Consider the following 22,851-nt stretch of genomic DNA (forward strand, 5'->3'; position numbering starts at 1 on the left):
AGGACTTGGGGTGGCCACACCAAGAGTGGGTATTGCCTCAACATTTCTTCTCTCCTTTGCCGGGGAAATCCTTCAGAAGCCCCTCTGAGGGCGGTTGGGGCAGCCCCGAATGCATGAGGGGCAATATGAGGTCATCCATATTCGGCATCACCAAAATTTTCTAGGAGTGGGAGAGAAAGGAAAGCAGATTGAAAGGAAACTGCTAAGCAGTCTGCACAGACCTGTGCCTTCAGAAGCCTCAGGGTTGCACAGCAGAGTGGCAGGGGGGGGGGGTCTGTGGATGGGGCAGGTCTGCACTCCTGCTGGCAGAGGGGCATCAAACAGTCGCGGGAGTGCATCAAGGAGGCTGAAACCCAGGAAGGGCCTCTTTACTCCAAAAAGTCCAGTTTGGCTCTTGCGGCAAGATGACACAAGAATAGTGTAGCTAAAGGGTGCAGGGGGCTACATGGCCCTGAGTACTGCGCCTTGAGGGGGTGTCTTAGAGATCTCCAAAAGGCACTTCTGGTTGCCTTTTGGAGGCCTCTAAGACACCCCCCCCAGTGGTCTCTGTCATATGGGGTGAGGTGTTATGGAGAGTATATGGGTTGTGCCTCCAGGTATCAGATGCCTTAGCTATGTCACTATGACTTGGGGCTGTGGATGAACATGCCAGGTTCTGTCCCCTGCTCTGTGATGATGGGCTACAGCTTCCCCCACCTTCTGAAGTTGCTGCTGAAAACATGGTGCAATGATGTCCACGCAAGGGGGGAAGAGATGGTGCAGCAAAGCCTTTCCCTCTGTCTGGCCAGGGCCAGTTGCCATTTGGCTTCTTCCCCATCAGGATGGCCTCTGTTCCTCCTGGCCACCACATGAGAGATGGGGTCGCACAAAAGCCCATGACATCTTGGTGCCTGGGGCAGGGCACCAGCTCTTCAAAGGCCAAATGACCACCCTCCTCCTCATTAGCAGAGGATGCCATCTGACTTAGCACCCCAGGGAGAGCTGTGCCAAGTCCTTAACTTCCTCTGCACACACTACTGACTACAAACAGGCAGAGAGAGCTTGCGAACCAGTGTGGAGGGGTGAACCAGGCAAAGGGTCTTTGTCTACACCCCCTGCATCCATAACTATGGGCTTGGGCTGCCCTCTACCTCCCGCATTGGCCTGCTTACAGGGTGGGAGCAGCCTACCTATCACTTTGGCCTTTGGCCTCTCGCATCCAGCAGTGGGTTGAGCCACATCCCTTGGTGACCACCAGGGAGGACAGGGCCTCCGTTTTGAATGGCACAGTGATGCCTGGAAGCAGCAGGCTATCCTTGGTCTCCAGATTTGCTCCACAGTGGCCTCCTGTGGTCCTATGCTGGGCGTGCTTGCAGACCAGGCCCTCTCTGGACCACGAGACAAGTCCAATGCCGGACCCCCCATGCCCCACCACTGCAGGCAAGTACCTGGAACTCGTGCTGAAGCTTCTTCTCGATCCATTCAGTGACATGGATGAAGGTGACCTCCCGCTCTCCCAGCTTTGGGTGGACCTTCAGGTCAAGCTGTGGCGGGGTCTGGAAGCTGTACCTGGAGCAGGAGGTGAAACAGAGACCCTGGATGAACTCCAGCCTGCCCATTCTCATCGCGTTCTCACCCCCTTCCCTTCCCTGGCATTTCATTTCCCTTTGCTCCAAGGAAGTTCTGCCAAAAGCACAGAAGATGCGCTTTGCCACAGAATTGAACCTAAAAGAATCCAACTCATCAGGCAGTCTGTTGCCCATGAGGACCAGCCAGGCGCTTCATGGGGGTGGAACAAAAGAACCTAAGAAGAGCCCCACTGGATCAGGCCAAGGGCCCATTCCGTCCAGTTTCTGGCATCTCACAGTGGCCCACCAGATGCCTCCAGGAGCACATAAGACCACAAGAGGCCTGTTTCTGTTGCCAGTCCCTTGCACCTGGCATTCAGAGACAAACTACTTCTAAAACCAGGAGGTTGCACATACCTATCATGGCTTGTAACCTGTGATGGAATTTTCCTCTATTAATCTGTCCAATCCTCTTTTCAAGGAATCTAGACCAGATACCATCACCATATTCTGTGACAAGGAGTTCCACAGATTAATTATGTGCTGGGTAAAGAAATATTGTTTTATCTGATCTATCTCTCCCACCAGTCAATTTTAATGGATGTCCCCTGGTTCTGGTGTTGTGCGAGAGATCATCCCTCTATCTGTTCCATCCATCCCCTGCATAAGGGTGGAAAAGCTCCCCCCCCCCCGGTGCCACTGATATTCAGAGTGTTCCTGGACATATCCTCCATCTGGACCACTGGCCATCACCACATCCTGTGACCACAGAGTTCACAGATGAATCCAGGGACTGATCTGGCCAGGAAAGTTCTTGCATCCCATCACCTTTGCTGTCCACCCCCCACCCAAGCCTCCCCAACCTGATCAAAAGGCACAAACTTCACCTCCCTCTGCCTTCTGGTCTCCTACCAGACTCGATCTGTGGGTGGTGGAGGGATGTTCACAGTCAAGGTGCCTGTCAGTTCTTGGACCTCTACTGTCAGCAGAAGAGGGGTGTTGGAGACCTCCTCAATCTTCTTCTTGATGAACTCGTTCTCAGTGGCCTTCTGGAAGTATTTGGACTTGGCGATCTTGTCCACGAAGCGTAGGATTTTCCGGCCGGTGCTGTTGCTGACAACATGGCTAAGGAAAGAGGGAATGAAGGTCGGCCTTGGCCCACAAAAAGGGGGGATGGAGCCCCCTCCATGTGCCCAGCTCAAAGCACCTGGATTGGTGGACATTAGGGAGGACTTGCGATAACTGTGCATGATTAATCTGTGGGATTTGCTACCACAAAATGTGGCACGGAACCTGCTTAGTCATGTGACCTTGGGCCAGTCATGTTCTCTCAGATGAACCTCACAGAGCTGTTTTGAGGATAAAAGGAGGGGGAAGGAGCCATACAGACGGCCCTGAACTCCTTGGAGGAAGTGTGAGACACAAATGTACACAATAAATAAATAACCAACACTGTTTCCCTAAGACAGTGGTTCCCAATCTGTGACCTGGGGGTCTCCAGGGAGCCATGGAAACCAGCCAGGGGAACCACCAAATCCTTGCCAAAAAACCCGCTGCCCTGTATAGGATTGCTGCCAATTGTATAGGATTGTAGCCCTAATGGGGAGCCACTGCCAATGGCCAAGTAGATCAAACGAGCCACCAGTCAAAAAAGTTTGGGAACCACTGCCCTAAACTGCACAGGGGGCTACATCCACAGGGGGTGGATGTAGCCAACGCTAGTGTGCATAATCTAGCCCAGGGGCTGGGGAGGTAGTGCTGCCTAGTGCTCCTACTTAGTCCTCCCTATCAGCTTTCCAGCAGGGAATGAAAACTCCTCTCCTACTGTTTGGCAGTTTCTGCTTTGCTGTGGTCTCTTTTTGAGGTTCTGGTTTGTCTCTTGTACTGTTACCTAAAAGGTTTCATTATTTTTTTTAATGCTGCTAACGCTTAAATACCTAAGAGATAAGCAATGAAACCCAAGAGTTAGCAGCCTAAAAAGGCTGCTGCTTCATATTACTCTATTTATTATTAGGCTACTTCTGAAACCCAGGGGTTGCATATACCCATCACAGCTGGTAAGCAGTGATGGACTTTTCCTCCATCAACTTGTCCATTCCCCTTTTCAAGGCTTCTAGGCCAGACGCCATCACCACATCATGTGGCAAGGAGTTCCACAGATGAATTACATGCTGGGTTTCTTTGGTTTGTTCTGATTCTACTGCCAGTTCATAAGAAAAGTGGTAAATAAATGCTGAGAAGAAACAAACAAGTAGAACAGTTCAGAGCAAACAACAAGAGACTTGGTGCCCTCTCTCTTTGGCTCTATCCTTGACATCTCTCTCTCTCTCTTTCTCTCTGGTTTTACCCTTCAGCCCCGGGAGGGGTGTTCCTCTCTCCTGGGGCTCCTGAAGGCTCCACTGCGGGGAGATCTTCCTCGTCAGATGAGCCAGCGCTGGAGGACTCAGCGTCACTGTCCGCCAACAGAACCAACCGGGGCTTCAAGCTGCAAGGAAAAGAGTGTGCATGGGTGAGATGGCCCTACAGAAATGCTGCAGCAGCACCCACCCCGCCTGGCGAAGGCCCTGGAAGACCTGCAGTCGCACAAGTCCACATGCGTCAGGAGCAGCCTGCGTGATGCACTTCAGTCCCTTAACATGGGATTAGGAAGGGGCACCCCCGGTGACCGTGACCTACATACAAGAAGAGGCTGAGCAGGATTTATCTGTGGTGGGGAAGGCAGTATGGCCTGAGAGCCCTTAATGGGCTTTGCTTGTGCAATGGTCAAGTCAGCACACCAACCTCCCCAACAAGGACAGCTTTAAGCCAGTTGGACCAATTGCTCCCAGTTGGACTTTGCGCCTGAGGGGCCCCCATGCTAAGGTCACAATATACATAAAGTTTATACTTTCAATAAATCATTTTACAGTCACTGAAACAAGGGATTTGGTAACTATTTACTTTCCAGAAAGTAAGAAAAAAGAAAATATTTTTACAAACCGTTTCACAGTCACTAACTATTTACTTTTCAAAAGCAATCTATAGATTTTGTTGGTTTACTGGTAGGCTTCCTGGTATGCAATTTTATTTTAAAATGTGCTTCGATCCATGTGGCCCATTAACTCACATGCACTTCTGAAGCGCACATTTTGATAGCTTTCCATTCTACCTTAGAGATATAAAAGCTACAATGGATTTTATTTTTATCCTAAGATTCTACAGACCTTGGCTGCAATCCTCTGCATCCTTTCCTGAGAGTAAGCCCCACTGAAGACAATGGGACTTACTTCTGTGTAGTCAAGCATAGGGCTGTGCTGCTTGGCTGTGAACATGGGACCCCACAAAAAATGTTTCCAATTGGGCCAAGTAGTTCCTTAAGGCCAGCCCTGCACTTGAAGGAAGGTCAGTATTCCAGCCTCCTGAAAGTTCACCCTAGGCTGCAAGCTGGAGGGAGAAAGCACCGGAGTGAGTCTCATCCTAATTTCCCCAGATTAAGATGTTGTCTTTTCTAGCAGCTCAAGGAGCAAGTGAGTTGGTGTATTCTCAGACTGGGGGGAGGGGGTCTGCACTGATTTTTATCAGGGGGGTAGTGCTGTCTTCAACTGTCACAGCTCCTTTGCCATCACAACCAAATGTTTGGTTCACAACCAAATGCAAGCATCACACATGTCTTCAGATTAAGCAACAGTTAAAGGCATGGGAGCAGGGGCTAGTAAGAAAGGTGGCAACCCTAACTAGACTTCAGTTCCTGCTACATTCTTCATTGTTACTTCATTTTACAATTCCGGAGAGAGCAAGAGAGGGGTTGCATTTGGTTGTGAACGTACAGTTGTTTTGGACAAGAACATTTGGGGGGGAGGGGGCAGGAATAATCTAGAAAAGCCATCACATAATTTCCTAACAGCTCTTGATCCCCCAAATTAGGAAAGCCATACACAAACTGGCCAGCAAAATCTGATCTCCGCTATGATTCCTAGAACCCATCCAGCTGTCTCCTATCCTGACAAACAAGAATAATCTGATCGGACAGATGGCTGCTCTGGTGCAATCCTCCGAGGGGCGGGTGGGCACAGAAGTGATTTCTTGTTCTGCTTGTTTTCCCTTATCCTGCCATCGCTGGGTGAAATTTAACCTGGCTGTCCAGGAGTGTAACGGATTCCTTTGCCCCCATTAGTGGAGTAGTCTAATGTGATCTGCTCCTAAGAGCAAATCACGATTTTCTGGGCATCTGCAATTAAGCAACAGTTTTATTGAGAATGCAAAGTTCATTCTGCTCATCAGCGCACTGGGCCACCTGGTGCGTATTCCTTAATGGACAGGCACGATGACTGTGCAAGGCACCCTTTGATTGTGGCACAGGTTCAAAGTTGGCATCATTCAATTCAGGCATTGTGGAGCTGGGGAAATGAAGTACAGTGGGCCCTTGATATCTGCAGGGGATCCATTCCAGGACCATCCATGGATACTGAATTCCATGGATAATGAAATCCAGGGAGGATGCAACCAGGCACCACTTCCAGGAGGTCCTCTGAGGCCTTCCAGCGGTGGGCCCGGCATCTGCACATATTCAAATCTGCAGATGCAGAGCCTGTAGATCCAGATGTAGAGCCTGTAGGGTCCAGTGTACAAAACTGGAACTACAGACACTGTGGAAGACTAGATTTCAATCAGTGCTGTTCAAACCACACACACACACACACACACACACAACACACACACACACACACACACACACACACACACATATTTGCCTTCACACCCTCCTTCCTAGAACCCCTGGTGGGCCTCTGCTGGACACAAGATTTTAGATTAGACAAGCCTGCTTTGGTTCGATCCAGAAGCCAGGCTCTTCTGCTGTCCCAATGAGAGACTCTTGGCTGGTCCAGAAAGGATGGGGGGGGGCTTACCCTTCCCCGCCATTGTCCGCCTTCCTGCCCTCTTCTCCCAGAGCTTCCTTGCCCAGCTTGCACAAGTTCATCTTGGTCTCTAGGGTCATCTGCAGGGCTCCATTGTAGGTCACTTCCATGTCCACCCAAAGTCCTGAGGATCAGAGGAAAGGAGTCAGGAGGCTGGTTGGGACTCTGAGCGGGAGTCAGCTTCCTTGCCAATAGCAAATGAGCTTGGATGGGAGGCCTGCTCTGAGAATACAGGTGGCATCCAAGGCTGCTTGTTAGGGATCCTGGACTGGTTTGTTGCTGTGAAATGTACACATGCTCCAAGTATTGTCTCAGGATCCATCCATACGATGCACACTGAGCCTTCGGTACCCCCCCTTCTCCCTCTCATTTGGTCAGCTTCCCCCAGGCACAAAAGCAGTCCCCAGCCCTGGCACGCCAGCTGCAAGGGAATCCCCATATTGTGGACTAGGCAGACTCATCAGCTCATGAGTGTGCTTGAGGCCTGGGGAGAAGCTGTAGCTGAGAGGCAGAGCAAGCATTCCAAAGCAGTGCCAGCCATCCAGAGGCCAACAGAAGCTGGTGGGGGGCTCCAGCCCAATGTGCCCACTTGCCTGCACTGCTCCTAATCCTATTCCCTGGCTTGTGAAAGGAAGAGGGGTGGAGGGAAAGTGCAGAGGAGAGGAGAGAGGTGGGCTAGAGTGTCTCTCCTCTCCTCCATATGGCCTCTTCTGATCTGTCTCCTTCTTCCCTTTACAATCCAGGGAGTTGGAAGAACAAGGTTGGCACATCGAAGGAGAGCAGCATTTGGCATCCCACCTCAGGTGCCAAGAGGTAGCTGCGCTTTGAAGGCCCCTGGTTCGGTTTTCCAGAACTGATCAGCAAAAGGGTCTCTGGAACAGGGCTGGGGAAAACCCTCCCTGCTAACAGGGCATGTTTTCAGTGGGGGTTCTCTTATCTTGAGCAAGAGGAGAGCAAGTGAACATAAGAACATAAGAAGAGCCCTGCTGGATCAGGCCAAAGGCCCATCTCGTCCAGCTTACTATATCTCACAGTGGCCCACCAGATGTCTCAGAGAGCACATAAGACAAGAGACCTGCATCCTGGTGCCACTGATATCTGATCTGATATTGCATCTGATATTGAGAGACAGCCTATTTCTAGAACCAGGAGGTTTCATATACTTATCATGGGTTGAAACCTGTGGTGGACTTTTCCTCCAGAAATCTGTCCAATCCTCTTTTAAAGGCATCCTGTGGTAAGGATGAAAAAGATGAAAAACTGCCTCTGTCACCCAACACAAGTCCACCCTAATGACTGTTGCTTGTGGCTCTTTTACTTTTGGGAGCCTCTTGGGGCCAGAAAATTACCTTCTCATTTATTTTGTTAAGCATACAAGTTTTGTGAGCTTGTTTGTTGCAAAGTAGTGGGCGTATATTTTGAATGATCATAATAAAATCCGGCAGGCTTAGGAGCGGCTACTGAGCGGCAGGGAGTGTCCTGGGGCAAGATGGGCCACTAGTTAGAATTAACAGAAGTAGTGTTAGAAGAACATCAATGCATGTCCAAGCACACCTCCCCACATCACCGCTTACCTCTGTGGTCCACACGTGGGCCTGACGCACTGAGTATATGCGGGATGGATGTCCCCATGTCAAGCTCGGTGAGTGTCAGCTCGTTCATGAAGTATGGCAACTGGGGTTGGACAAAAAAAGAGGAGGAAAACTTGGTGGTATTGACACATCCAAGTGGCAGAAGCAGGTTGCTGAAGAACCCAAGGCTGCTCGGCTGGGCACAAAGAACCCCAGTACAGAATGAGGGACCAAATTCCAGTTCCAGTTCTCAAAAGTACCGGCTGTGCCAGTCTACACTGGCATTTGTGTTTTCACAGCCAAGCATTCTGGGCATTGAGCTCATTTGCACCAAATTTTCATGCCAAATGTTCCAGAATGTTCCAAGCCTGACACAGGGTAGCCAGATGTCATAACCACAAAAGAGGACAAAGCACCGCAAAAATGTAAGACATTCAAGAAAAATGTAAGACATGACAAAATAAAAGCTAAAAACACTCGTATATTGACTTCATGTGGTTAATTGAAACACTATATTACTTATTCAGCAGTGCATACATGCTAGGGATTCCAGCTCGTTCCAGGACTGTGTTGTTTGGAACTTTGTCCTGCCAGGTGATGCCGAGGATGCATCCGAGGCAGCGCATGTGGAAAGCATTCAGTTTCCTCTCCTGTTGTGAGCGAAGCGTCCATGATTCGCTGCAGTACAGAAGTGTACTCAGGACGCAAGCTCTGTAGACCTGGATCTTGGTATGTTCCGTCAGCTTCTAGTTGGACCAAAGAGGGACGCCTGCGTTGGCTCGGTCATGTGAGAATGGATGATGGTCGGATCCCAAAGGATCTCCTCTATGGAGAACTCGTGCAAGGAAAGCGCCCTATAGGTAGACCACAGCTGCGATACAAGGACATCTGCAAGAGGGATCTGAAGGCCTTAGGAGTGGACCTCAACAGGTGGGAAACCCTGGCCTCTGAGCGGCCCGCTTGGAGGCAGGCTGTGCAGCATGGCCTTTCCCAGTTTGAAGAGACACTTGGCCAACAGTCTGAGGCAAAGAAGACAAAGCATAGCCCATAGCCAGGGAGACAGACCAGGGACAGACTGCACTTGCTCCCGGTGTGGAAGGGATTGTCACTCCCGAATCGGCCTTTTCAGCCACACTAGACGCTGTTCCAGAACCACCATTCAGAGCACGATACCATAGTCTTTCGAGACTGAAGGTTGCCAATAATAAGGGATATTACTTATTATTAAATTTAAAACTATATTACATACAATTTATTAATTAAAAGAAGGCTATGCGCTGCCTGCTAACAGGGAAAAGAAGAACATTTAAGTTCTTTTCCAGGACAAGAAGCTAAAAAAGAGGTCATGTCCTGGAAAAAGAGGACGTCTGGTCACCCTGGCCTGACAGCATCTCCAGATGGGGTGAAGAAAGGCCTGGACTGCACCTGCCAGTCAGCGTTGACAATAGCCAGAGAGATGAACCAAGAGCCTGACAACTGATATGGCAGCTCCAAAGTGATGTTGGGAGCACTGGTAAGGCTGGGAGCAACCTTGTAGGACTTCCTGTGCTCAGGCACTGAGGAAAAATGGGGCAGTGTGACATCAGGTTTTTGGTCACCCTCAGCCCAGGCCTGGGTACATTTCACTGGGAAGACACAAAGCCCAAGAGGAAAAACCAACAGTGCCTCTTTTCTCACCTTGATTCTGCCCAACTTCTTCTGAATCTTATTGGAAACCTGGTCTGCCCAGTACTTTTCCCTCAGGAAGTCCCAAAACATGCGCCCGAGCACTGCATTTGCCCAAGCCGTGTGGGACTCGCAAGTGACATCTGCATCCCCAAGAAACTGAAAAGACAAATGGAGGAGAGAGATGCTCACTAGTGGACCCTGAATGCTCTTCAAGTGGAAGGTGGCTCCTAAGAACATCTAGTCCAGCTTCCTATCTCTCACAGTGACCCACCAGATGCCTCAGGGAGCACACAAGACAGGAAGAGACCTACATCCTGTTGCCACTCCCTTGCATCTGGCATCCAGAGATAGCCTCATGGCTTGTAACCTGTAATGGACTTTTCCTCCATCAATCTGTCCAATTCCCTTTTAAAGGCATCTAGACCAGACACCATCAACACATCCTGTGGCAAGGAGTTCCACAGACTAATTATATGCTAGGTAAAAAATATTTTTTTTGTCTGTTCTAACTCTCCTGATACTCAATTTTAGTGGATGTCTCCTGGTTCTGGTGCTGTGGGAGAGGGAAAATCCCTTGCATAATTTTATACATTGTGCAGCGCAATCCTACCTTGCGCTGGAACAGGCAGGTCAGGAGGCCTGCAGTGTATCCAGCACAAGATAGAGCCCCGAAGTGGCTCAGCCAGAGGTAAGGGGAAACTCTTCCCCTTACCCTTGGATAAGCCACCACAACCCCAATGGGTCTGCTTGGACTTGCACCACCTCCTGAGTGGTGAGAAAGGAGCAGCTTTGAAGCCACTCCGCGCTGCTCGGGGATGGGGATTGGGAACTGGCATAAGAGCCGGGTTCCAGCCCCACCTTCTGCTCCCACCCACCCCCAAGACCACCCTCCCCCTGCCCTCCTCCGCCCCGGAATGCCTCCCTCCCACCTCCTCCCCGCCCACCCCAGAGCCTTGCATCAGCCAAGCTTGGTCGACACAAGTCGGCGTGGAGGCTGGATTCAGCCTCTGCGGGCCAGCGTGCATCCTTGTGCTGGCCCAGCCAACTCACAAGGAGGCACAAATGTGTTTTATGGCACATTTGCAACCCTCCTGTGTGCCTCGGAATTGCACCCCTTAGTCATGTATTAAAAAAAGGTTCCTTTTTGAGACTGAGGTGGAAGACACTTTAATGAGGGATTTTTGAAGCAGGATCATTACCTGAACTACAGGTAATGTAGTTCAGCACTACTGAACTACTTCAGCACTACTTGAATATAATTTGCCAAGCTACTTCTCTAAATTCTACAAAAAGTAGAGAATTCAGAAACTTATGCTGTCCCTGTAAACAGCACCAGAAATTCTGCACTTCTGGGTCTGACAACAGGGCGCATGGAGCATGGTCAGGTTTTTGGCTCTCTTTGTAGTGCAGGGGCAGTGCACCCAAGATGGCATCAGCCAGCGTTCTGGGTCACGCCATCCCCGGTTGAGACTTGGCCTTAGAAAGACCACTGGCCTAGCCTGCAGCCAGACCCGGAATGGGGTTGTCTTACCTTCTTTGGTGTCGGGCTGCCTGTCACGCTGTGGGATGGACTCTTGGGCAGGCTGGGATCATCTGCTGCTGGGACTATCTGGGACATGTACATGTTGTAATCCAAGAGGAGGTTCTTGTGGACATTTCCAACAAGGTCTTTGGGCTTGGCCAGCAAAGGAAGGTCCTCTGTGCTGCCCTGGCTGCTGCTGCTGCTGTTGCTGTGGGCTCCTCTCCCTGATGGGCTGAGTTGGCCTAAACCTGAGTCAGAGAAAAAGAGGGACAGGGAGTTGGGGTTGCCTTTGATACAGATGAGTGAGAGGAACAGAGAGCCAGAATGGTAGCAGTTTGCAAACTGGACTTAGACCCAGAAGATCCAGGTTAAAATCCCCGCTCAGCTATAAAGCTTCCTGGGTGACCTTGGCCTAGTCACTGTCTCTCAGCCTCACATGGCTGCTGTGAGGACCAAAGGAAGGAAGCAACTATGTTCATCACCCTGAGCTCCTTGGAGGAAGGGTGGCAAACAAATGTGAAAAATAAATAAAATAAGTGAATAAGTTGGGCACTGGGTATTCTGTAAGCACGGAAAAGATGGTTTTGGCTTCAGTATCTAACTTCCTGAAAAACCCCGCCTCACAAGTTTCTGGTTCTCATGGCCATTGTGACAGGTTTAAGGGTGCAGAGCAGTGGTTCTCACACATTTAGCACCGGAACCCACCTTCTAGAATGAGAATCTGTCAGAACCCACCGCAAGTGATGCCGTGATCAGAAGTGACATCATCAAGCAGGAAAATTTTTAACAATCCTAGGCGGAAATCCTACCCACACTTACCTAGGAGTAAATCCCATTTACTATCATTGTTAAAAGAATATACATAGTAACTTGTACAGATCTGTAGCATTTCCCCAAATGCAGTCACATACCAGGGTAGCATCAAGTTTATATATAAAAATAAAACATTGAAATGAATGGGGACTCACCTGAAATTGGCTCGTGACCCACCTAGTGGGTCCTGACCCAGAGTTTGCGAAACACTGCTGTAGAGGCTATACCTAAAAAGGCCAAAGGGATGGCTGAATATTTCCTGTGGTCTTTGGATAAGGGAAAGGGTTCTTCTATGCCCTGAGGAGCATTTCATTCCTCCCTTAGCAGAACCAGAAGCAGCTATGCTCAGTCTGGGATTTTTGGATAAACAGCCAAATGAGATGTGATGGGTTCCACAACTGGATCTTTTGGTTTCTTTGACTTTACTTCCCCCCCCCCCCACACACACACATTTGGTTCAGGATTGCAGCTCAGGGGTGGAGGGGGAGGTTCCTGCTTTACCTACTGCACCATTTCCCTGATTTCCCTGATTTCCCATGACAACTTTAGCAGAAAAAAAGCAGGCACATTCAAAGGCCCTGTTCCCCCCCCCCCCCCAGCTAATAGAAGCTTTAGGGAAGGGAATTTAAATCAGAGAAACAAGGCAGAAGAAAAAGTTATGTTCACCCCCCCCCCATGCTATGCCTTTGATCCAAATTAGGTTTCACTGCCTCTATGGTGGTTTTTATTTATTTATTTATTTATTTATTTATTTGTATTCTGCCTTTCTCCCCAAAGGGAACCCAATCCTTTTAAGGAAAGAAAAAAAACGAAGATGAGCTCTAACCTTATAGTTGGCAACCTTCAGTCTTGAAAGACTATGGTATCGCGCTCTGAAAGGTGGTTCTGGAACAGCGTCTAGTGTGGCTGAAAAGGCCGATTCGGGAGTGACAATCCCTTCCACACTGGGAGCAAGTGCAGTCTGTCCCTGGTCTGTCTCCCTGGCTATGGGCCTTCCTTCTTTGCCTCTTAGCCTCAGACTGTTGGCCAAGTGTCTCTTCAAACTGGGAAAGGCCATGCTGCACAGCCTGCCTCCAAGCGGGCCGCTCAGAGGCCAGGGTTTCCCACTTGTTGAGGTCCACTCCTAAGGCCTTCAGATCCCTCTTGCAGAAGGCCTTGTATCACAGCTGTGGTCTACCTGTAGGGCGCTTTCCTTGCACAAGTTCTCCATAGAGGAGATCCTTTGGGATCCGGCCATCATCCATTCTCACGACATGACCGAGCCAATGCAGGCGTCTCTGTTTCAGTAGTGCATACATGCTAGGGATTCCAGCACGTTCCAGGACTGTGTTGTTTGGAACTTTGTCCTGCCAGGTGATGCCGAGAATACGTCGGAGGCAGCGCATGTGGAAAGCATTCAGTTTCCTCTCCTGTTGTGAGTGAAGAGTCCATGACTCGCTGCAGTACAGAAGTGTACTCAGGACGCAAGCTCTGTAGACCTGGATCTTGGTATGTTCCGTCAGCTTCTTGTTGGACCAGACTCTCTTTGTGAGTCTGGAAAATGTGGTAGCTGCTTTACCGATGTGTTTGTTTAGCTCGGTATCGAGAGAAAGAGTGTCGGAGATCGTTGAGCCAAGGTACACAAAGTCATGGACAACCTCCAGTTCATGCGCAGAGATTGTAATGCAGGGAGGTGAGTCCACATCCTGAACCATGACCTGTGTTTTCTTCAGGCTGATTGTCAGTCCAAAATCTTGGCAGGCCTTGCTAAAACGATCCATGAGCTGCTGGAGATCTTTGGCAGAGTGGGTAGTGATAGCTGCATCGTCGGCATAGAGGAAGTCACGCAGACATTTCAGCTGGACTTTGGACTTTGCTCTCAGTCTGGAGAGGTTGAAGAGCTTTCCATCTGATCTGGTTCGGAGATAGATGCCTTCTGTTGTAGTTCCAAAGGCCTGCTTCAGCAGGACAGCGAAGAAGATCCCAAACAAGGTTGGTGCAAGAACACAGCCCTGCTTCACGCCGCTTTGGATGTCAAAGGGGTCTGATGTGGAGCCATCGAAGACAACAGTGCCCTTCATGTCCTTGTGGAAGGATCTGATGATGCTGAGGAGCCTGGGTGGACATCCAATCTTGGGGAGAATCTTGAAGAGGCCATCCCTGCTGACCAGGTCGAAAGCCTTCGTGAGATCTATGAAGGCTATAAAGAGTGGCTGTCGTTGTTCCCTGCATTTCTCCTGCAGTTGTCTAAGGGAGAATACCATATCAGTGGTGGACCTGTTGGCTCGGAATCCACACTGTAATTCTGGATAAACGCTCTCTGCAAGTACCTGGAGCCTCTTTAGTGCAACTCGGGCAAACAACTTTCCTACAACGCTAAGGAGAGAGATGCCACGGTAGTTGTTGCAGTCACCCCTGTCACCTTTGTTCTTGTACAGCGTGATAATAATAATAATAATAATAATAAAACTTTATTTTTATCCCGCCCTTCTCCCAAAAAGGGACCCAGGGCGGCTAATGTTTGCCAGCGTGATGATGTTTGCATCCCTCATGTCTTGAGGTACTCCACCTTCTCTCCAGCAGAGACAAAGGATTTCATGCAGCTCAGTGATGATGATCTCTTTGCAGCACTTTAGGACTTCAGCAGGGATGCTGTCTTTTCCAGGTGCCTTGCCAAAGGCAAGGGAGTCCAGGGCCACGTGAAGTTCTTCTAGGGTTGGTTCACTGTCAAGCTCCTCCAGCACAGGCAGGCACTCAATGTTGTTCAGCGCTTCTTCGGTGACTACATTTTCTCTGGAATATAGCTCAGAGTAGTGCTGCACCCAGCGTTCCATCTGCTGTGCCCGATCCTGGATGACCTCGCCTGTTGCAGACTTCAGAGGGGCAATTTTCTTCTGTGTTGGACCTACGGCCTGCTTGATACCATCATACATCCCCTTGATGTTGCCCGTGTCAGCTGCTTTCTGTATCTTGGAACAGAGCTGGAGCCAGTAGTCGTTAGCACATCTCCTGGCAGTCTGCTGGACTTTGCTGCGAGCACCTCGGAGGACCTGCAGGTTGCGCTCACTGGGACAGGCCTTGTATGCTGCTTGAGCTCTCCTCTTTTCCTCAATGACTGGTGTCAACTCCTCAGAGTGGGCTTCAAACCAGTCTGCCGTCTTGTTGGTCTTCTTGCCAAATATGGACAAGGCGTTGTTGTAAACGGCATTCTTGAAATGTTCCCATCTGTTGGATGCGTTTGCATCGACCGGGCCTGGAAGAGATTCCTCAAGCGCTCGTGCAACCATTGATCTAACCATGCAAGCTCTAACCATTGATCTTCTATGTCATATCTGCTTTGGCCTAGAAATGGCAGGTGTTAGTACAGTGGGCTCTTAGTATCTGTGGGGAATCCATTTCAGGACAATTCACGGATACCAAATTCCACAGATAATGAAATTTGTGGGGGTTGGAGGAAGTAGGCTGCACCAGCAAACCAGAAATACCTTCCAGTATTTAATATAGCCTCCTCATGCCTCAGAACACCTCTGGATACAACTAGATGCCATTTCCGGTCACTTCCAGGAGTTCCTCGGAGAATCGCCAACCCTGGGCTTGGCATCCACGGATACTCAAATCCATGAATGCCAACCCCACAGATAAGTAAGGTCCACTGTATTGTAATTTCTTCATGTTCTACCCTTGTCATTCTTTATTATTGACTTCTCAGCTTCAGGAACAAGAGGGACCTGTAACACAGCAACACATTTACCCACCCAAATGGCTCAAGTAGGCCACTGCCCTCTCCTCTCCCTCCTTGCCTGTCTTCCTGTCTTCTTTTGGAATTTCCCCATTTTGCTTCCAACCCAATAGGCATTTAGTCGCCTGAGCATATGGTGTGCCTAGACTTTTAGTAAACACATCCATCACAGAGGATCATTGCTGATAGGGTTGTACCAGCCAGGAAGAATTGACTTGGTATTGCAAACCACTGTGGTCCCACAGTTGAGGACTGCTGAGATCTCAGGAAGGAAAGAAGAAAAAGTTGCTGAGAATCTATCCCAGAATGGAAATGTGTTCAACATCAGGAAGCATTTCAGCTGGGATTCTTTTATTCGGATGCATTTGGATGTGAATTATTTCCTTGGAATAACTGGGATACGACACATGTATCAAGTGTTTTAAATCTATTAACTAGATACAGTGGGCTCTCAGTATACACGGGAATTGGTTTATAAAATTTATAGCATGTATTCACTGCTGAAACAGAGACGCCTGCGTTGGCTTGGTCATGTCGTGAGAATGGATGATGGCCGGATCCCAAAGGATCTCCTCTATGGAGAACTCGTGCAAGGAAAGCGCCCTACAGGTAGACCACAGCTGCGATACAAGGACATCTGCAAGAGGGATCTGAAGGCCTTAGGGATGGACCTCAACAAGTGGGAAACCCTGGCCTCTGAGCGGCCCGCTTGGAGGCAGGCTGTGCAGCATGGCCTTTCCCAGTTTGAAGAGACACTTTGCCAACAGTCTGAGGCTAAGAGGCAAAGAAGGAAGGCCCATAGCCAGGGAGACAGACCAGGGACAGACTGCACTTGCTCCCGGTGTGGAAGGGATTGTCACTCCCGGATTGGCCTTTTCAGCCACACTAGACGCTGTGCCAGAACCACCTTTCAGAGCGCGATACCAGAGTCTTTCGAGACTGAAGGTTGCCAATACAATACAAATGGTTTATAAAACCAATTGATACTAAAATCCACGGATGTTGTAGTTGCGACTTTGCGATTACCTGGAAGTTGTGCTGGGCACGCAGCCCACTGCCTCCCCCCTCCAAACAGCTCCCAAACGCAATCAGAAGTAATGGACACAAACCAGAAGTCTCTTCAGTTCACATCAGGGAGCTGTTCTGAGGTGTAGGGAGGCATCCATGGTTATGGGAACCTGTGGATTCCAAGACCGTGGATGCCGAGGTTCCACTGTATATGCAGTTAAATACTGCTTTTAAGCAAACAGAATCATGCTTATTTGGCATAATTAACACAGGTTGCAGAATTCAAGCCTTGAGAGAGAGAGAGAGAGAGAGAGAGAATGTCTGGATGAGGCAGATTAACTGGCAAAGTGCTTGTTAGTATTTTTTGCACATTGCTGAAGAAATAAGGGTGTGGTGCTGCAATGTGGTACTTATGTGATTCAGGCCAAACTGCTTGTACAGAAGCCCAGGAGCCACGGAACTGTGGACTGTAACCTCTGAGCTCCTAAAACAGAATAAGGCTGCACTGCAGTCCCATATATGCTTTCCTGGGAGTTAGCCCCCATTTAACACAACGGAACTGACTGCTGAGCAGACCTGCATATAGTTGTGCTATAAGTCCCCCTGGCGGAAAAGCGTCAAGGGCAGTGGCGTAGCTAAAGAGGTGCTGCGACTGCATTGGGTAACAAGCTTTATCTTTAGGGGGGACAACAAGCTGAGCTGGACACCAGTGGCCAAAACCTTGGGATGTACAAATAATACCATCATGTTATATATCATTGAAAGGTAAATTAATGCTGAATGCAATGAAACAAACCATGCTGGACAATCTGTATTCTATCAAAAGTTATGGTCAATTAACCAGAAAACTTTTTATTTATTTATTTACTTAATAAATTAAATTAAATTTCATCGTGGAGGAAGGCAGATGAGCCCGGATGGCAGATGCCTTAGCTATGCTACTGCCCCATTTTTCACTTTTTTAAAAGTCTGGATGTGACGTCATTTCCAGAAGTGACATCACTTCCAGGGCATAACCTTCATTAGCTATGCCACTTGTCAAGGGAAACCTGTTGCTTTACCTAGTCGCATTTCTTCTTGACCAGCATGGTGCAGCTGGTGGCCTTCTGCCTGGGTAACCTTCAGCAGGTGCTGGAACCATTCCTCCTTGTCCCTTCCTGTCCTTCCAAAGAGGTAAAGAGTCCTTTCCTGGGGATCAGTGGGGTGCTTGAGGGGGCTCTCCTGGCCTGCAGTCAGCCTCCACCTCGCACTTTTCTCTCTTGACGGATCTGTCTCATGCTCAGGGGCACTTTTGCCACCCAGGTCATCTCGGTCTGGTGGGAAGAGAATACAGATGGGGTATTTCTTGTTCCACATCCTCTTGCGGGCCAGACCAGGTGGGAAGAGGAAGACCTGGAAGAACAACAAGAGATGTCAAGCCACAGAGACCACCAACTAGCCCACAGATGGCACAGCTCCTATCACTGGTTGCCTGTATGGTGGTTGCTGCTGGCCTTTAGTTTGGCTGGGAGAAGAGAGTGAGGGGAGAAGAGAGGGGCAGCTCTTCTAAATGGCACTGTGTGGGTCATATTTTTCAGGCTTCTTCTGGGATGCTCACATAGCATCATGATCATACATACATGTGTGTGCACATCACACCTGCCCTTCCGCTTAGAAATGTGCACATCTACAGCGAATATCTGAAAATCCTTCCTCCCTGATAGGCTGAGATGACTTAAACTTGAGAGAGAGAGAGAGAGAGAGAGAGAGAGAGATCCTGTGACCCTCCTCTGAGGCCGTCTAGCTGCGGGCTCTACATCTGCAGATACTCAACTCCATGGATGCCAAGCCCACGGATAAGGAGGGCCTACTCTAAAAAAAAGATCCCATCACGCTTTTGACTTCTAATGTCTGTTTAGCAAGATGTTCTCAATGCTGCTTAAAAACATGAAGGTATTTATATGTCTGATTGAAGATAAAAAAGCATTAAGTGGTTCGGCCTCAGCTTTGTTCATCTGACTGATATGTGAACTGGGTGCAACTAAGGGCGCAATCATAACCCTAACTTATGTCAGTGCTTTCCAGTACTGGCATAAGGGCAATGCAGCCTAAGGGAACAAACCTTTCCTTCCTTTGAGGAGGCCTCTGTAAGTGACACCCAACTGCAGGATGCAGCACATGTCCCATTGGCACTGCTATGCCAGTGCTGGAAAGCACTGACACAAGGGGTTAGGATTGTGCCCTAAAAGGGACAGAAGATTGGCTGGCTGGCAGGCACTTCCCCTCTTGAGAAGCAGTGGCTCACTGCTGCCACCCTTGCCCCGGCTGAGCCTTACCTTCGTGCCACTCATGTCATAGTGTCGGTGAGTCACAAAAGTCGGCTTGGCAATCTCTTCCTCGAAGGTGGCCCTTCGGGGGATGTTATTCTTGGGGTAGGAGAGCTTCAGGGTGTAGTCCTCCAAGGTCACAAACACAGAATGGGTCACAGATGGGTGGTAGATCTCAGGGTCGTAGAAATACATCTCATTCATCCACCCCTGGAGAGAAATGCTTGTTCAGAGTGGGGACGTATAAACGTTCCTTGCTGTGGCCATGGTTGTCAGTTCATAGCGGTAGACTCTGTAGTAACCTGTTGCTGAAGCAGGCCCAAGGCCACTCCATCCAAAAGGACAACTGAGATAGTCGTCTCAGGCAGCAGCTTGGCAGGGGGCTCACACTTCTAACAGCCTACCCAATTTCACTGATCCACCTTCTCCCATTCCCTATACAGGTCTGCCCTTGGCATCCGCGGGGGATCCGTTCCTGGACCCCCTGCAGATACCAATTCTGTGGATGCAGAGGGCCCTCAAAGCACCTCCCAGATGCAACTGGAAGTGCCTTTCAGAGACTTTCTGATGTTTGCTGTGGGGAGGTCTCATGCCGCCTCCATGTGCCTTAGAAGACCTCCGGACACACTTCCAGTTGCGCTTGGCAGGTCCTCTGAGGCCCTCCAGCTTGGGCTGGTGATTTGCGCTGAGTCAAATCCACAGATTGTGAACTCATGGATAATGAGGATGGACCTGTATTGAAAAAGAAAAGAAGGGCAGAGTGGAGGAGGAAGATACACCACAATGGGGGTGAATCAGCCTCTCCTCTGTACCCAGACCCAGGTGTGGCCCCATAGGTGGGCCTGGTGGTGCATTTTAAGGGAGTGATGGGAGCACAGGGCCATCTCCTTCTCCCCCCACCAGTGCTAGTTTACAATTCTGGATGTGTCCTGCCCCCTGATGCTGTGTTCAGGCATCTAAAAATTGTTTACATAGCAGTAAGGAAAGATGGAGGATGCTGCCTCCTCCCCACTGACTTCCAGGAAGCTTCCCCACTGGGTTCAGGGCTTCCAGTTGGCTTCCTTGAGGGGGGGGGCAGCGTGGAGAAGCAGCAGCAGCAGACAATTCTCTCCCCAACCCCCAAACACCAGTTTGCAAATATTTCTGCTGGGACTGCCCAGTAAACCAGACATGGGCCCAGTGCCCAGTGGGGAGTCTTATCAGGAGGTAGACATGAATGCAACACATAACTATAGAAGTTCTGGACACTGGGGAGGGGCAGCTGGCAGGCTCACACTCTTTCCAAAGAATAGTGGTAGCCTCTCATTGGAGCACTATCCGTGAGGCCATCTGAAGCGGGTTGCATCAGCAGCAGATTGTGAGGCATCTGAGAGGGCAGTGGATTCGAGATGCCTTTCACCCTGAGTCTGCCGCTGCTGCCTCCCTCCAGTCTGAAGCTGAGGCAAGCCGCAGTGATCCGCTCCCACTCACTTGAGAGCCCCCTTCCTTGCCGTGCTCCTCATGCAGTGCCACGAAACCTCTCACACTTCTGGTACGGGGTTTGGGGTATTTTTGGTGGTGCAGAGGCAGTAGACCCAAGGCGACATTAGGGGCCATGCTGGGTCATGATGCTCCTGCATTGGGGTACCCTCAGAGGAAATTTGTACACATATTTCGTAGCCACCACTGCCCACACCACAGGCATTCTCCAAACATCAGAGAAATGCAAGGATTTTGTTTACACATTTGGTCTGAAATGGGTTAAGAACAGAAGAACCTCAGAAGAGCCCTGCTGGATCAGGCCAAGGGTCCACCTAGCCCAGCCTCCTACATCTCATAGTCGCCCATCAGATGCCTCGGGGAGCACACAAGACAACAAGACACCTGCATCCTTTTGCCACTCTCCTGCGCCTGGCATTCAGAGGCAGCCTACTTGTAAAACCAGGAAGCTGCATGTGCCCACCATGGCTTGCAACTTTTGGTGGACTTTCCTCCATCAATTGGTCCAATCCCCTTTTCAAGGTATCTAGGCCAGATGCCATCACCACATCCTGTGGCAAGGAGTTCCACAGATAAATGACACTCTAGTTAAACAAATATTTTCCCTTTTGTCTGCTCTAACTCTCCTGACAGCAGCAGATCTCTAGCATCTCCTACCTTAAGCATGTTGGCTTCTCGCTGCTGCCCATTCAGCATCTCCAGCGGCTGCTTCTCTTGAGATGGGTGCATATTTTGTGCAGACCAGGAACGCTTTGGCACCAGCAGCAGAATAATCAGAAAGCCCAACATGAACCCACAAGCCAAGCCAAGGCAGAGGCCAGAAACATATGGAGGCAAAGGCAGGACCAAGTAGTTGTAGGCCAGGATGGCGACACAGGCAAGGGCTTTGCATGGCACTCGGCTACAAGGCTTGGCAGGAGGGAGGACCTCCAGGGGTGGCACATTCTCTGAGCCGCCGCCACCTTTGTCCCGAGCCACCTCCACTACCTGGATCACGTCCCCGTAAGAGCAGATTTCGTATCGACAGTTTGCAGAAGGTCCCCACTTCTGCTCTGCAGGAAAATACTCTTCTGCTTGACTCCGCCTGCACAACTGGGCAGAAATGGTGCCGTGCTGGTCAGTTTCATGACTGGGACTCTCAGCTTCCAAGATGGGGAGGTCTCTGCTGTGGCCAAAAGGGGAGTCATGGGCATGGTTGCCAGAAAGAGGCGCCTTGTGTTTTGGAGAAACATTGTTCTCATCCCCCATGATTTTGCTGAGTCGACTGAGGGGTTCCTGCATGGCCTCTGAAAACCGCCGCTTGGTGTCCTCAAATTTGGCCTCCTGGGCCTTGAAGAAGCTGCCCTTGCTCTCCGAAGGGGAGATGTTAGGGGAGGAGGGGGCTGTCCTGGAGTCGCTGGCCTTGCTCTTCGGCTGGGTGATCTGGCGCCACAGGTGGACGTTGAGCTTGGAGTCTGACTTTGACAGCGTCACCTCGGGCTCTTGGCGGGAGATCTCAGTGGAAATGGATTTAACCAAGCTCAACAGTGGCTGGGGCTTGAGAGAGGAGGAGGTGCTGTCCCGGGGCTCAATTTCAGTCGAGAGGGATTTCACCAAGTTGATTAATGGTTTGGGGCCTGGAGGGTTGATGAGGCCAACTGACCTCTGAGGTGGAAAGCTGGGTGAGTTGGAGATGGGGAGGGCGGACAGGAAATAGGATTCAGGAGGAGAGGGGAGTGGGAATGTCACATGGCATGTGGACCCTGCTTGGTGGGCTTCCTCTTGCCCGGTACTTTCAGCCCAGGGAAAATCTTCCTGTGAGTCAGTAGTCATTTCTTCCTCATCCTTATCTAAGGCAAAGATAAGCTCATTCCCATCCATGGCTTCCCAGTTGTCCTCTTTTCTGGGCCCAGCTAGCAGGCTAGGCAACTTTGGGGAACTGGAAGGTGCAATTCCCTGCTGGAGGAAAGGAGGTTTAGCTGTAGGCAGAGTTGATGCGATCTTAGAAGAACGACTGGCCATCTTTCACATCCTCATTGATGCAGAACCTACAGACAGGGAAGAAGGGTAATAAGGGGGTGAGCCTTGTTGGAGCCCGTCTAGTCCAGCATTGCTGTTTCTCACCGTGACCAACCAGATGCCCCCCCCCAAGCAGAACATAATCTCAACAGCCCTATTCCACTGTAATGCCCACACTGGTATCCAGAAACAGACTGCATCGAAAGTTGGAGGCAGTGGCGTTGCTTCGGGGGTGCGGGTGACACACGTGGGGGCTGACACCACTACTGGCCAAAAATTTTGAAATCTTGGTATTTTCGAACAACACCATCATGTTACACATCATT

The 22,851-nt window shown here is 50.0% G+C and overlaps 1 protein-coding gene across 1 annotated transcript; it reads right to left on the reverse strand.

Annotated features, from left to right (window-relative positions):
- On the reverse strand, positions 1-22,528 carry LOC136663838 (testis-expressed protein 2-like). Its single transcript, XM_066640798.1, has 11 exons — positions 21,185-22,528; positions 19,058-19,258; positions 17,804-18,134; positions 11,213-11,445; positions 9,691-9,837; positions 8,017-8,116; positions 6,434-6,566; positions 3,895-4,032; positions 2,460-2,672; positions 1,428-1,548; positions 1-160 (listed from the first exon to the last, which is right to left on the reverse strand). The coding sequence occupies exons 1-11, from the start codon at positions 22,526-22,528 to the stop codon at positions 38-40; spliced, it is 3,084 nt and encodes a 1,027-aa protein (XP_066496895.1). The 3' UTR covers positions 1-37.
- Positions 22,529-22,851: the final 323 nt, after the last annotated feature.

Source organism: Tiliqua scincoides, chromosome 13, assembly GCF_035046505.1.
Source record: "Tiliqua scincoides isolate rTilSci1 chromosome 13, rTilSci1.hap2, whole genome shotgun sequence".
NCBI lineage: Eukaryota > Metazoa > Chordata > Lepidosauria > Squamata > Scincidae > Tiliqua > Tiliqua scincoides.